Consider the following 13674-nt stretch of genomic DNA (forward strand, 5'->3'; position numbering starts at 1 on the left):
TTTGATATAATGCTAGTCTTCACAGGAAGAGAATTACCATCAAATATCAGACAGTAACAAATTTTAAATTCTTATTCTCTAAAGAACATCGATAAACAGGGAAGACGCAAGTCTGACCTGGTTGGACAGAAATCCCTCAGCTGCTTAGTGATGACTGACTCCTGGTAACAAAGGTCCACAAAGGTTTCCATAATGGAGTGTGCATGAGGGACATCCAGGTTAATCTCTGGCAGCTCGTCGTAAACACGCTGGAAGCCCTGTGTATAACACGCAAACCCATTATTCCTCTCACAAACAACTAGATGAAAAATGTTGCAAACCATGTTGGAGCATTTCCATATTTAACCTGGCCAGATCCAAATTATTGAATTATGTGGAATTCAATCATTGTCTTTAAAGTCATTGTTATGAGCAGATAAAGCTAAAATATTACAACTTAAACAAGGTTAAGACGAGACACTACAGGGGAATAGGGTAACATTTTTAACTAGCAGATATCACCATGAAACTTTCCCAGTTGATTGCCTACAATTAAGATGGGAAGAAAAATGCATTACAAGTTTTCTGTAATGTAATGTTTAAATATGCAAATTAGGCAATATCTAATTAAATATTAAACATCTGAGTATTGGGTAAAAAACATTTTTTCAGTGTGTTCACATATTAGATGGGGAAATTTTTTTATGGATATCTACTTTTGTTATCCTGTAAATCAGAATATACTGTCAATAGCCTTAAAGTAACACCATGCAGCTTTTGCTCTCGGGGTCCCCCTACAGTTGGGAAACAGTATTGTCTTCTACTACTGTCGTAAAATCTGTCATGGTTACACCAGGGGATACACGTGCATTTGTTGACAAGCCGATACCCCGAACTCTGCAGGAGGAGTTCTCACGTCTTGGGCAGACTGCCTGCGCTGTGTGTGAATTGTCTTCATCCCAGGTACAGTGGCATATATTTCAGCATGTCATATGAATTAATTTCATGGGTTTTATTTTTTTCAAACGCCAAAAGATCGCGTAGCTCACGTTTACAAGCCAGCGTCATAGTAGCCTATTGGCTACTGTTTTACATAATGAATATGCTAATTCAATTCAATGTTTGTGTGGTAGGTGATAGCCATATATCGTCAATATTATAATATCAAGCTACCATAGATTAATCTGCAAATTTTAAAAATCTATTTGAATTATAGCCTGAGGCAAGACACTTTCACCAGTAAAATAAATAAACAAACATGACTATCAGCCTGCAGTCATTAGGATCGTTATCCTAAAAGATGATTTTGTCCGTCTAATCGTGTATTACTAGTCTGACAGCATGACGGCCAAGTCAGCATCGGTCGGGCCCCTCTCCTTCTCCTTTAGCTCAATATTGATCCTCGTCCGGGCTTTGATTTTATCACTCTCCCTTTTTCTCTTCCTAGTCTCCTCTGACAAAATCTTTGCCTCCTTCGGTTTAGTTGCTGCTTCGGCCGTGACAACAACATACAGACGCTATACAAGCCGGCAAACAAACGCTAGTTGGGCACTCATGTCCGAATTTGAGGAAGTGGGGGGTGGTGGGGGAAGTGAGGTATGCCGTAAATCAGTCGAATTTTGTAGTTCTTTTTGTGCTCGGGTTACTACCCGAACCCTGAAGTTCCGTAGTGCCAGTAAAAGCGATACAGACCACTGTCAGGCTATGGCAGACGTGTCATTCAACCTATTGTAAGTCGATGTACCATCACAAGAGTCTTGGAAATATATTATGATGGTTGAAAAACTACATGTTTTTTTAAATAAAATGTTATATAAATCAGGCTAGGAATAATATATTTACAAATCCCTCTGTAAATGTCTTCATAATATAACTAGGTACAAGACTGGAAAGTTTGGTGCATAGGTGCTGAAGTGGACATTTCGGACTTGGAAAATTAGAAAAAAGTCATTTTGAGAAAACGGGCTTTAAAGATTTATCATCAGCCAATGAGATTGCGCATTCAGCCCTTTCACTTTCACGATTGGTTGCTGATAAAAAGGAAATGACCATATTTGGATCAGACAGTATTGTACAGGAGAGAGAGCGCTTTCTAACGGTGCTATGTGATGACGGGGAGCAGACAGCGATCACGGAGCAGCGGGATGATTTAGAATGCCAACTTTTGTTTAATTTATGAGAAATCTACAGACGCAAACTGACAAAGTGTAGTAAAAAAAAAGACCTAAATGTGTATTTCTGACTTTTTTTCACCACAAGAAGCTACTGTTATTCATGTTATTGAAGACAAATATCCCAAAATCTAAAAATTGACCAGTGAAAAACAAAACTAATTTTGCCTGCATTCTCACCTTAATGCCAGATTATTAAAAATATGGAAAATGAATAAATACAGACTACTTTGTGACTACTATGTGGCTTTATGTCCCTTCCTCACAAGAATAATAATGTCTCTCAGACTTTCCTCTGCAGGGTATGAACCTGCAACCTTCAAATGACCAGGTCAAGTGGGATATCAATACAACAAGCTTCGCTGAGAAACTTTTGCTGACATTACAAAAGCAAACCGTTTTGAATACAACCATGATGCAAAGATTAACAGACCCAAATTTAGTGATGACTGGAGAAAAAAAACATAATAAATGTAATTTAACTTAATAAATCACCATCCACTATAGTAGTGAATCGTGGGAAACTTTGGGCACCTCACTATCCGATTATGATTCCAATTCTAGGAGTCACAATCCAATTCTAATACGATACTTTTTTTTCGATCGATACATTTTTTAATGCATCTTATAAAATAAAAAAACACACATACTCAATAAATCAAAACAATTGTATGTTAAGTTCATTATTAAATATAGCTTTAAAACGCAAAGTCATTTGTAACAATTTCAAATGGCATAACTGATGCATTGTTAGAGAATTTGGAATGCTCTAACATTATAACCAGAAATGCAGGTGAAACATCCTGTGCAATGAAGTCCGCGATTGCCGTTTAATTTGGTTTGGACCATGAAACCTTATGCAAGTTTATATACTCGTTCAACAGTTTTGTGTGTGTAACTGGCAGCAAGCACACAGCTGTCTCTAGCACATACAAGTGCCATCGCACATATGAGGAAAAAAAATATTTTCAGAATACATCTAGAATCACAGAAGTTTCCCTGTGATGTCAATGGTTTTACACCATTATAAACAGTACCATCTGTTGGCTAATAATTAAAATAATAACAATAGTAAACAATCATTAGGATCTGAAATGACTAGAGGAATAATGGTAGAATGTTTAGACCGTTTTAGCTAATTGGTAACAGTATATCACCCAGATGCAAATAGCTTAAAAAAAAAAAGTCATCAAGTTTGTACAAACCCTGTTCATCTGGTCCAGAGTGATTAGGCCAGTTTGCCACAACACCTTGAGGAGTTTGACCATCATCTGTATGGCTGTGTCACCTGTAGACTCTAGTACCATAATCACAGCCTATATCAACCAGACAGAAAGACAGGTGAAATAAATCAGAATGAAGAGGAATCCTACAAAATGCATGTTATTTTTTATTTAGTACTGTCCTGAATAAGATATTTTACAGAAGGAAACACGATGCATTTAGAGATGGGAAATGAAAACTTTTGATCAGGAAGTTCTTATTTTGTTTAAATATAATTTTCTTTCTTTTAGCACTGCCCTTCGGAAGCAACAGAAGATACTAATATTTTTCGCGAACGTCAAATTAATTTGTATTTAAATTAATTGTAAATTTGTAAAAATGTATTACAATCTACCTTGATCTTCAAATGCAAAAACTTTTCATCCCTGGCCCTTAATGCATCATGTTTCCTTCTGGAGCATCAGTGAATGTTTGAACCTTTTTTAATAGTTGTGTTTGAGTACCTCAATTGTCCTCAATGTGAAAAGATCTCAAAATACAGTCACTGGTGGAAAGGGTTCAAATATGCAAAAGATACTGGCAAACTGAAGAATTTGCAGGACCTGAGGGATTTTTCTGAAGAAAATTTTAACTGCTCAGGACAAACAAGGAACTCAAACAACCATCACAAAACAAAACAAAAGTTGTGGATCATCCAGGGGCCTGTACCATGAAGGTAGCTGATCAAACTCAGGGTTACAGGATAAGTTTTGAGTTGACAAAACCAAACCGATGCAATCAGGCTTTATTGGTACCAATAAAGTACGCAGAGTACGCAGCTCATCAACTTTCTCGGTCAACTCAGGCTTTGATCCTTAAGCTATGATTACTCCACGAGCGTGTGCACATACCAAAGTGACGTTGGCACCGAACAACCAATCGCGTTCGATATGCATAGAGGGAGAGCGATATATTTTTCCATGGAGCAAGAGATAATCATTCAAAATTACGATGAATATGAACATGTATTTCAAGCTCGAAGCAATACGGTCTCTGCTGCAAAAGCAAGAGAAGACTGTTGGAGAAAGATTGCTGATTGCGTTAATGCGCAAGTTAAACAAATATGTTCTATATTCATGTAAAATTATGTATGTGTGTGTAATATAGCCTGCCCTATATTTTTATAATATATAAAAAATGTGCATGTATATACTAAGAAAGATTAATATTCATTGATTTTTAGATGCAACCCAACTCCAAACGTTCTTGGCAGCAGATAAAGACAAAATATAATTCAAAGTGGTGAGTATTTACCACAATCTTTTATTATTTTTGTTAACATTTTATCACAAACACTTGTTTGCAGCAAACAGAAAAAAAGAGTGAAACTCAGAAAACTGGTGGAGAGGCCACTCCTCCAGAATACACTGGCGGAGAAGTGGGCTCCGAGTAGCAATAAGGGTCGGCCGATTATGGATGGGATTACAGGTGCTGTACTATCTGACCCTGGTGCTGGCTCTTCTAAACAAGTAGCACTGGGTACGTGTGAGATACATTACTATTTTTTTACGTTTAAAATATGGCTGACTGCATGTTCTGCAGTAGAGGGAAATGCAGTGTCCCTGTTGAAGCCAGCACACATGCACTCAGTCTCCCACACAGAGGTCAGTATGCAGCAGACAGAACACCAGAAACATACTTTGCAACAGTTATGCTTTATATTGGCCTACTTTTATTTATTAGGGTGGAGGACATGATGAAGACACTCTGTCTGTGTTCTGAGACAGTTGCTGAGGTGAATGCTCTGGGCTTTTTATTATGGCAAACATTAGTATGTGTGGCATAAAAAAGGGATTGGCCCATCACAGCTCTTTTATTGTAGGATTTTTCACAACCTGCCCCAGAAACTGAAGCCTCTACCTCAATAGGCTTCAGAATAAATGTGAACAAGGTAAGGATTTAAAACCCTTGACATAAACTACAGTCCTGTGTTTGTAGGAAGTCAAGGAACCTTTGTAATTTGATTACCTCCAGAAAACGTATAATTCCACCACAAACATGATCATTACGTTTCAGGTGGAAACAGACTCAGTCAGGGTCCTTTACAAAAGGAGCCTATAGACCTAGACTGCACACTAAAAGAGCCGGACTGTGAGCTGAGGAGGCTCCACATTAAAAATAATAATAATTGGAGATCAAACAGCTGGATTAAACTGATCTCAGTATGTGAACTTATTTAACCAAGTAACACTTTAGCATGAATATTTATTAATCTCTCTTTCTCCTTCCCATCCCACAAAACCAATAAAACAGTTTGAGACCTATCTGCAGTTTCAATGTGCTTTTAAGTGTCATTTTGTATGATGATTGCATCTACATCTGCACCAGCTGGGTGGTCATTAATAATAATAATAATAATTCGTTTTTGCTGTCCCAATTCAAATTAACAGTGTTTTGTACTGTACCAAATTTAAATTGCTTTCCTCAAAGCGCTGACACAACACAGACTCACGGAAAATTCATGAGTCATTCACTGAGCCAAACTTAACCAGTCTGCGGATTAAATGTTTAGTAGATCATTGTTATATCTGTTAATGTTACTATTAATTTAAAGATTCATCCCACATGATGCCTACCTGAACATTAAGGCTGTGAAAGGACTTCCTATTAACATAATCTGCCTCATGTTCTCCTAGAGTAGTGGAGATTGCAACATGTGTGCAGTCTATTGCTCCAATGACTCTAGGGAATCCTATCATAAGATTAACAGAATAATAATACAAATATTTTTTAAAGAGTTCTTAACATGTACTGTATTGTATAGTACATTTGTGAAATTTGCTTTTTGAAAGAAAACAAATTGTTCATGTGATGTCACACTATCATATATATATATATATATATATATATATATATATATATATATATATATATATCTTAATGGCAATTTTATAAAAACCCTCTTTTATGGACATTCAGGGAAATACAGGCTAATGTTCGACCTGCTGGGCATTGCTGCCTGACGCACTTCCACCGGTGCCTTTTGTGCAGGTGTGCTCCACCTCTTTGGCCATAAAACGGATAATCAGCTGGGGACCACCAGTTTCGCTCCTTTAACCCCAGTACATCTCCTGGTGGCGGAGCGACCTGCTGATGCCCTAGGTGTTACTTGGCCCTCATCTCCTATGCTTCCTCTTTAGCCACAGCCAAAAGCTGCCCCTCTTTGCCTCCTCTGCCAGTTCTTTAATGGTTTTTCGACACCCTGCTCATGTACATCCCATTTTGCGGAGCAGGCGAACCGTTGAGGACCTGCATCCCACTTCGACGGGACACGTGGTGGCTTTCCAGCCAGCCTCTCTGCAGTTATCTACCAGGTCTGCATGCTTCCACTAGTTGGCAGCCTCCATTCCTTCCTCCCATGGGACAGTGAGCTCCACCAACAAGATAGTCTTGCATAGCTCTGACCACATGATCATTCTACGATCTCCCTGGGGAATTGGAGCTGCCTCCCCAGGTCGACCCTCATGTTCCACTCACTGCCAGATGAGAGGACTCTAGATGTTGCTCTCTGGTGAGGGTGGTTGATTTTTTCTCCGGCCCTTGCAAACAGGATGGGATTTCTCGTTGGCGCGGAAGGACTACTATTAGCCTCCTGTCTACATGACTCTGCCGCCTCTGCTAGCTTCCTCAACACCAGATCGTGTCGCACCTATAGCGGCCTTGGGACAATGCTGTCTTGCAGCCCGACAGGATGTACTGGAGGCTTGCATTGCTGGTACTGCAAAGGGGGCAAAATTCTTCAGTGCCAAACCACTGGTGGAGGTTTCTGGGACAATGTAGCATGTCATAGGTGGATCTAATCAGGAAGCTGAGCCTGGCTTGGGGGATCTTCCACAGATAAAAAAAAATAATAATCTCAGATTGGATGGTACAATCTCGCTTGACATTAAATTTTAGCAAAACTGTCAGCATATTTTTTTCAATAAGGAATACTTCTCACGCTACGCCAGAAATGACTGTAAAAGGAACAAGGATTCAAGAAGCAGTGTCTGTCAAGTATTTGGGAGTAGTGTTGGATAGGACATTGTCATTTAAAAAACATGTTTCAAAATTGATAAAAACCATAAAATGTCATTGTCGCAGTTCAGATATATTCGCCCTCAAATGAGCACAGATGCAGCCAAGCTTTATATGCATGCGATGATATTTCCACATCTTACATACTGCATCACAAATTGGTCTCCATCAACCAACTCTGCATTACAGCCGCTTCAAAGCTTGTACAAACAGGCACTTAACATTTTAGATAAAAAAACTGTTTCATACCACTACTGTAATATTGTGAAGAAATATAGACAATTGAAAATTTCATTTTGTTTTTGAATGTCAATTTGGTATATACAATTCTTCATGAGTTGGCACCTCAGCCCCTGAGAATGTTTGTGAAATCTTGCGAAGAGGCAGGACTTAGAACAACGCGAGCCTTCTCTAGAGGAGATTGTTATGTCAACTTTAGGTCCCCTACCTTTGGACATACTTGCTTCTCTGTGAAAGCTGCAGGGATGTGGAACTTGTTGCCATTAACTGTTCGAGAGAGTAGTACCTTGCAACAGTTTAAACTTAACCTGAAGAAGTGGTTGAAAGATGGTCAGATTTGTGATCATTAACACAAAACTGGTAAATTGGGGTATTGTTAAAAATGTAAGGTAATATTAAAAGAAAATAAATACATAAGAATTATTGAAAACAATTGTAGCTTTTTTATATGTTGTAAATATTGCAATTACATGTTTGTTGAGGTGATCCTTTTGCTGGTGCTGTATCTGTATTTTATATTGTGAATGAACTCTTTTTCAGTCTGAGAAGAATGCTTTTTGTCCACTGTATAAACCTGCCGTCATTTTGCCTCTACCCAGGGACTACAGATGAAAATTAGCTTGTAGCTATCTCTGGTCTGTGCAACACATTTGTTGTGCAATGTCCCTGTCAAATAAACAAATAAATAAATAAATCAGACCATGACATATGCCTGTCTGTGACACCTTCCATGACATCCAGCTTTCCTGCCGGCTCTGAGACACCCCTTGATGTTAAGGCGCTCCTGCTCGGTCCTTGTCACTTCTGCCACCACCATGGCTCTCCGCTCTTCCTTGGAGGCCTTTGACCAGAAGAGGGGGGTCTCGCTCCTCCCAAGGCCTGCTCGGCGCTCCTGGACTCTGCCACATATTTCACGATGTTTCAGCTTGCTAATTGCCATGTCGACCTCTTCCTGGGCTTTCCACTTCCTCCCTGTTTGTATCTTAGGCCCAGCTGCTCTCACCAGTTGGTCAGTGGATTCCCTCAGCTCAAGCACCAGCACAATCCGAGTCTTCTCCTGCTTGTATCCCATGCCAATGAATCACAGTGGCAGCTGTAGTGTGTTCCTGCCGAAGAGGCCTACATCTGATAGGCATCTCGGCAGACTCAGCCACTTCCTGATGAATGAGTTTGCTAGCCCATCCATCTTGTTTGCCACCGCGGAGGGAACGCTCATCTTCATAGGCCACATCACCCTTGGGTACATTATGAACTGGTAGCTCCATACTTTATGCTTGCCGGGGAGCTGGCTCTGATTGATCCTGACGAGGCCATCTGCGAGCTGCTTCCTCACTGTTTCCCCCATCTGCCTATCAGAGAGGTCTGCTGTGCAAGTACGACCCAGGCTACGGACGGGCTGATTTGCCAGCAAAAGGATTTCTTCACCGCCTGCGACAAAGATGGTATGGTCGCTTCTAACCACTTTCCCGAGGGACAGGCTGCGTGATTTGGCGGGTTTGATTTTCATCCACACAAGCTCGTCAATCCTCTTCAGCAGTCTTATTGTACATGCTGCTGTCTGGAGAATGGTGGTAATGTCGTCCACATAATGGGCGTTCACACCGCCGCCAGCGAGAGCGGCAAAATTTGCTCTCGTCGCCCTGCCACAGACAGCGTGAGATTGGGGATGCTCTGACGTAGATTTTAGAATGCGTGATTTTTTTAAAACTTTATTTAAAGGACTTCTCAGCTTCTGCACTGCTCGTACAGGATGTCAGCTTGGTTTCCACCTGGCCATGCAGTGATTGCTCCAGAATGAAGCTGAGGTCCTCACCGAGCTGCTGCCACACTGCCACCTCATTTGCTTTCGGTCATTTAACTAGCTGCCTCCGCCCAGGTCCTTTACTCTCTGTCCTCTATCTCTGTTCTGAACACTATTAATGTACTCCTGCAGAGCGAGGACCACCATGCGAATGGTTCAACAAACCGTGTTTTCCCCTAGGTTCTGTGCATCAGCGACCGAAGTTCGCAAAGATAAATAATTCCTTTCGCGGAAAATCTGTATCTTTCCTACAAGTAACTATCAGGAAAGGCAAGGGGATTTTGTCTGTTCCTAAAAACTGTTTCTCTACAAAGTGCTTGTCTAACGGTTTGCGCTGAGATGTCCACAGGATTTGGAAGTAAAGGTGAAGCCATTGCAACAGACACTGGGAATTAGTTACGTCACCTATATGCTTCTTTGCTCAAAGCTGATTGGTCAAACTTCAGTCTGAGATCTCGAATCCAGAACATAACGCCGTGCAGCGTAAGATACCATGGCGATGAACACAGATTAAAGCCGAGCTACTTTCATAGTACCTAAAACCCAGGGTTGGCGGTAACTAAACTAAAACATAGCTGGCTAGCCACCTAAACCGGCTTCATGGTATAGGCCCCAGGTAACGACACACAGTATTAAGAATCAAGGGCACGTAAACACCTTTTTTAACACGTTTGAAAAGGGTACATTTTATAAACTCAGCTTTTTTTTTTTCTTGTGGACTACCGGTATGTAAAAATATTTAATGTAAAATATCTTATTTAGGACAGTACTAAATAAAAAATGTAATGCATTTTCTATGATCTCTCTTATTTAAAAAAAATTATTACCAGATTTGAAGAAAAATAAAATGCATTTTGTATGATCTCTGTGATTTAAAAAAAAATATATATATATTTTGAAGATTCTGCAAGGGGTATGTAAACTTTGAGCACAACTGTATATAGTAATTTTTATATATTGTCATATGACAATTTATGTGCATTCAATATATTGACTATTTTAGTATGTGGAATGTTCATCCATACCTCATAGACCAGTTCATGATGAAAGTGTGGCACTTCTAGATCTCGCAGACAGTGCTCAGCCTCAGAGAGCACACCTGACACCAGGTACTCCTTAAGCAGCAAGTTCATCTGTAAAACAAACAGCAACATAATATATAAACAGCAAATAAGGTGCAGGATGTTGAACAAAATTCTGTTTTGTGGCCAAAAAGTTGGAAGATAGCGTCACCCAGCCTTCAAGAGTGTTTTTACCAAAACTTTATTTTCTTTGTCTCACTATATTCCATGGGTTATGCTGATTCCAACGATATTCTATTTATCATTTTCTGTCATTTTGCTTGTCTGTCATTTTAAAGTTGTTGTCAACTCTTACTACAAATCTTGTCCAATTTTGTCCAAAATCGGCTCAGATGATATTTGGACTGAGCCACACAGAAAGGACCAAATAGATGTTTGATTATTGCTACTGTTACAGAAAAACAACATTCCAAAATCTGTATTTGTTGTCTTATGCTATGTTAGCTTACTATGCTAACCATTAATCATTCTTTCTAATGTGGCTCTTCAGCTCTCATACTAACAGTAAACTTTGTTAATGGTTAATTCACTAGTTTAGCATACTAATCAGTTAGCATAACTAATGCTTTTTGTATGTACATTCTCACCTTGGAAGCTCTCCTTTGCACCGAGACAAATGTGTTCTCAATGTGGCAAACAAGTACAAGAAGCAGCAAGCTCCCGAACCGAAGGTTCTGACTCTAGCATGTTACAATGTCCAAATTTCTTGTGATATGCTAAGTACATTGTATTCTTTTGGCTCAGCACTGTACAAATTTTTGGCAAAATATTTTTTTGTGCCTGTTCATTGTCATCTTAAATGTATCCTAATACTGGCATTTTGACATCATTCAAGTGAGATCAGACGCAAAAGACAACTCAAATCGGTACTTGCAGGTTATCTAAGTGGCTTTCTGTGCGCAAATTTCATAGACCGTAATTAAAAAAGCTTTTATCACAGTCCGCGCGCCGTCACATTCTGCTCCGATTAGTAGCGTAAAGGAATTTCCGCCTGCATTATTGTCAATGGACGGACGGCAGTTTTGAGAAGAACTGTTTATGACCCTACCATGTATATTATATTTCATTCTAATGTGTAACATGATCTGAGAGATGCGATTGTCAGCGCTGCCGAGATTAACAAGCCGTGCGCAGCTCAAGTTACTGCCAGAGGAATGATTTTTTCTTAATGTTATTTAGTTTATTTTTGTATAATATTACCACCTATTATTGTCTACAGTATCACTGCACTCAAACATAGATGATACATTTACGATAATCAAACCAGTTATTTTTGAATAATCGTCTATGGGCTGGAAAATGTATTTCTTTAAACTACTTCAATTCGAGCATCATAAAGTAAGTGCATGTACAAATGCAAACATTATGGTTTAATATAATAAGTTTTCCCCAACCTTTAACTGAATCCCCATAAAATAGATTTGTCTAATTCTAATGCTTTTTAATGTGATATGTTGTTTGTACTCTATTCTTGTAGTTCTGCAATAAAATAAAGTGATCAGATTCTGTATTCTGTACAGAGTATGGCTTGCGTGCTTCCCTTTAAATCACGAAATATGCGTCGGAATTAGGGGTGGAATGGTACACAGAAGTCACGGTTCAGTTCATACCTTGGTTCGGTACAATGGAGGGAAAAGCAAGACAAAAATGCAGAAGGCAAATTATTTTTTATTTTTTTTGTGCATGTCTCAGGCTGTACCACCTAGTGTCATACAGTCTCTCCCCTGAGCAGCTGCAACAGCCTGAAGTGTGTAGAGTAAGATGTAAACAGTAAACAATAAGTACCCCACATCATCTCCAGACTCCATCTGTAACTTGTAAACAAAATAAGACAATCCGCTATAAAACTGAAAATACAGCATCTCAAATTCTAACTTAGGCGAGACCTTCCCCCACAAAAGACAAAAGAAAGTATTCTTGCTATTAAGTGTGACAGGCATACCTTTACCAACTGGCAAATTTGATAACTTCAGAATAAAAATTAAGGAGTACTTTTATTTGTATTACCACATTACAGTTAAATGTATTTATCGAGTACATACAGCAAATACGTGAAGCCAGAAAATAAGTGAATAAGGGCGCATTGAAGATGACATGTAAATTCCGATTGCTTCAGTGATTTGTTTTGGCCCTATTTGTATGTGTATCTAAAGGCTGGTTAAGCACTGTAGGAAGGAGAAGTTGGACAGCTTTTTTTTTTTGTCTTGTTCCAGTGATTGGCACATCTGGGCGATGGCGTCGGATATGCGTTAGCATGTTAGATGTATTTCCACTCACATATCCAACAACTGCTGAACAACGCTGACACACAGTCCTCGTCTTATCCACCACTCTCTCGCATGTACTACTGTAACTGACTGGGAAACCGAAGTTTTCCCAAACTTGCGATCTTAAAGAGGCCGGCGGGTCCTCCAACTCTTGTGGGTTGCCACCACTCGCCATACTAGTCCTTAGTGCTGCTATCTCTGACTCACTCACTGGACCGTCGACCTGACAAAAAACTGCATACATAGGCGGAGCTCGGCTACAACTTCAGAGTTAAGGCTGGGCAACAGATTAGGTGTCACTAAAGAACCCGCGTATCTAACAGTAGTTCCGCATAACATTAATTAATTTGCACGTGATTTTTATTTATTTTTATACCGTGTATTCTCCATGTAAATGCATGCACCGAACCGTGACGCCCGTACCGTTTCGGTTCAATACGAATACATGTACCGTTCCAGGGCTCTACGCTAACTTTTTTCCCAAGGAGTACATGTGCTCCTTTTTTTTTTATTCGTTTATTAAACAAATTAACAAATTTCATGCATATACTGTGTGTGCAAAATTGGTATATCAGATGCAATATATCTTCTCCTCCTCAGATAGCAGCACTTGCCTTTTCAAGGCTGCTATCTCCGTGCTCGATGGTTTCTCCTGTCTCAACAGGTACAGGTCTCTACACTGAATATGCCGCCACAAGATGTTATGTTTCGTTACGCTATCTTTTTTCAAATGTGGATTTCCTGACACGAACGACGAGTTGCCAGCCTGTTTCTGCCCTCTACAATATTTGCAGAACATGAGGTTGTTCTCGAAATCCAGCCATGGGAAAATGTTAAACCAATTGACATTAAAT

General features: G+C 39.6%; 1 protein-coding gene across 1 annotated transcript in view; it reads right to left on the reverse strand.

The window, feature by feature from the left end:
- The window catches only part of pdcd4a (programmed cell death 4a), a 29422-nt gene that overhangs the window by 1245 nt on the left and 14503 nt on the right, over positions 1–13674 (reverse strand). The window contains exons 9-11 of the mRNA XM_079617338.1: positions 10497–10604; positions 3356–3466; positions 118–257 (exon numbers count right to left, since the gene is read on the reverse strand). Of these exons, the coding sequence (XP_079473464.1) occupies positions 118–257; positions 3356–3466; positions 10497–10604 (359 nt within the window). The remainder of the gene's footprint in view (positions 1–117; positions 258–3355; positions 3467–10496; positions 10605–13674) is intronic.

This window comes from Phoxinus phoxinus (genome assembly GCF_949152265.1).
Source record: "Phoxinus phoxinus genome assembly, chromosome: 6".
NCBI lineage: Eukaryota > Metazoa > Chordata > Actinopteri > Cypriniformes > Leuciscidae > Phoxinus > Phoxinus phoxinus.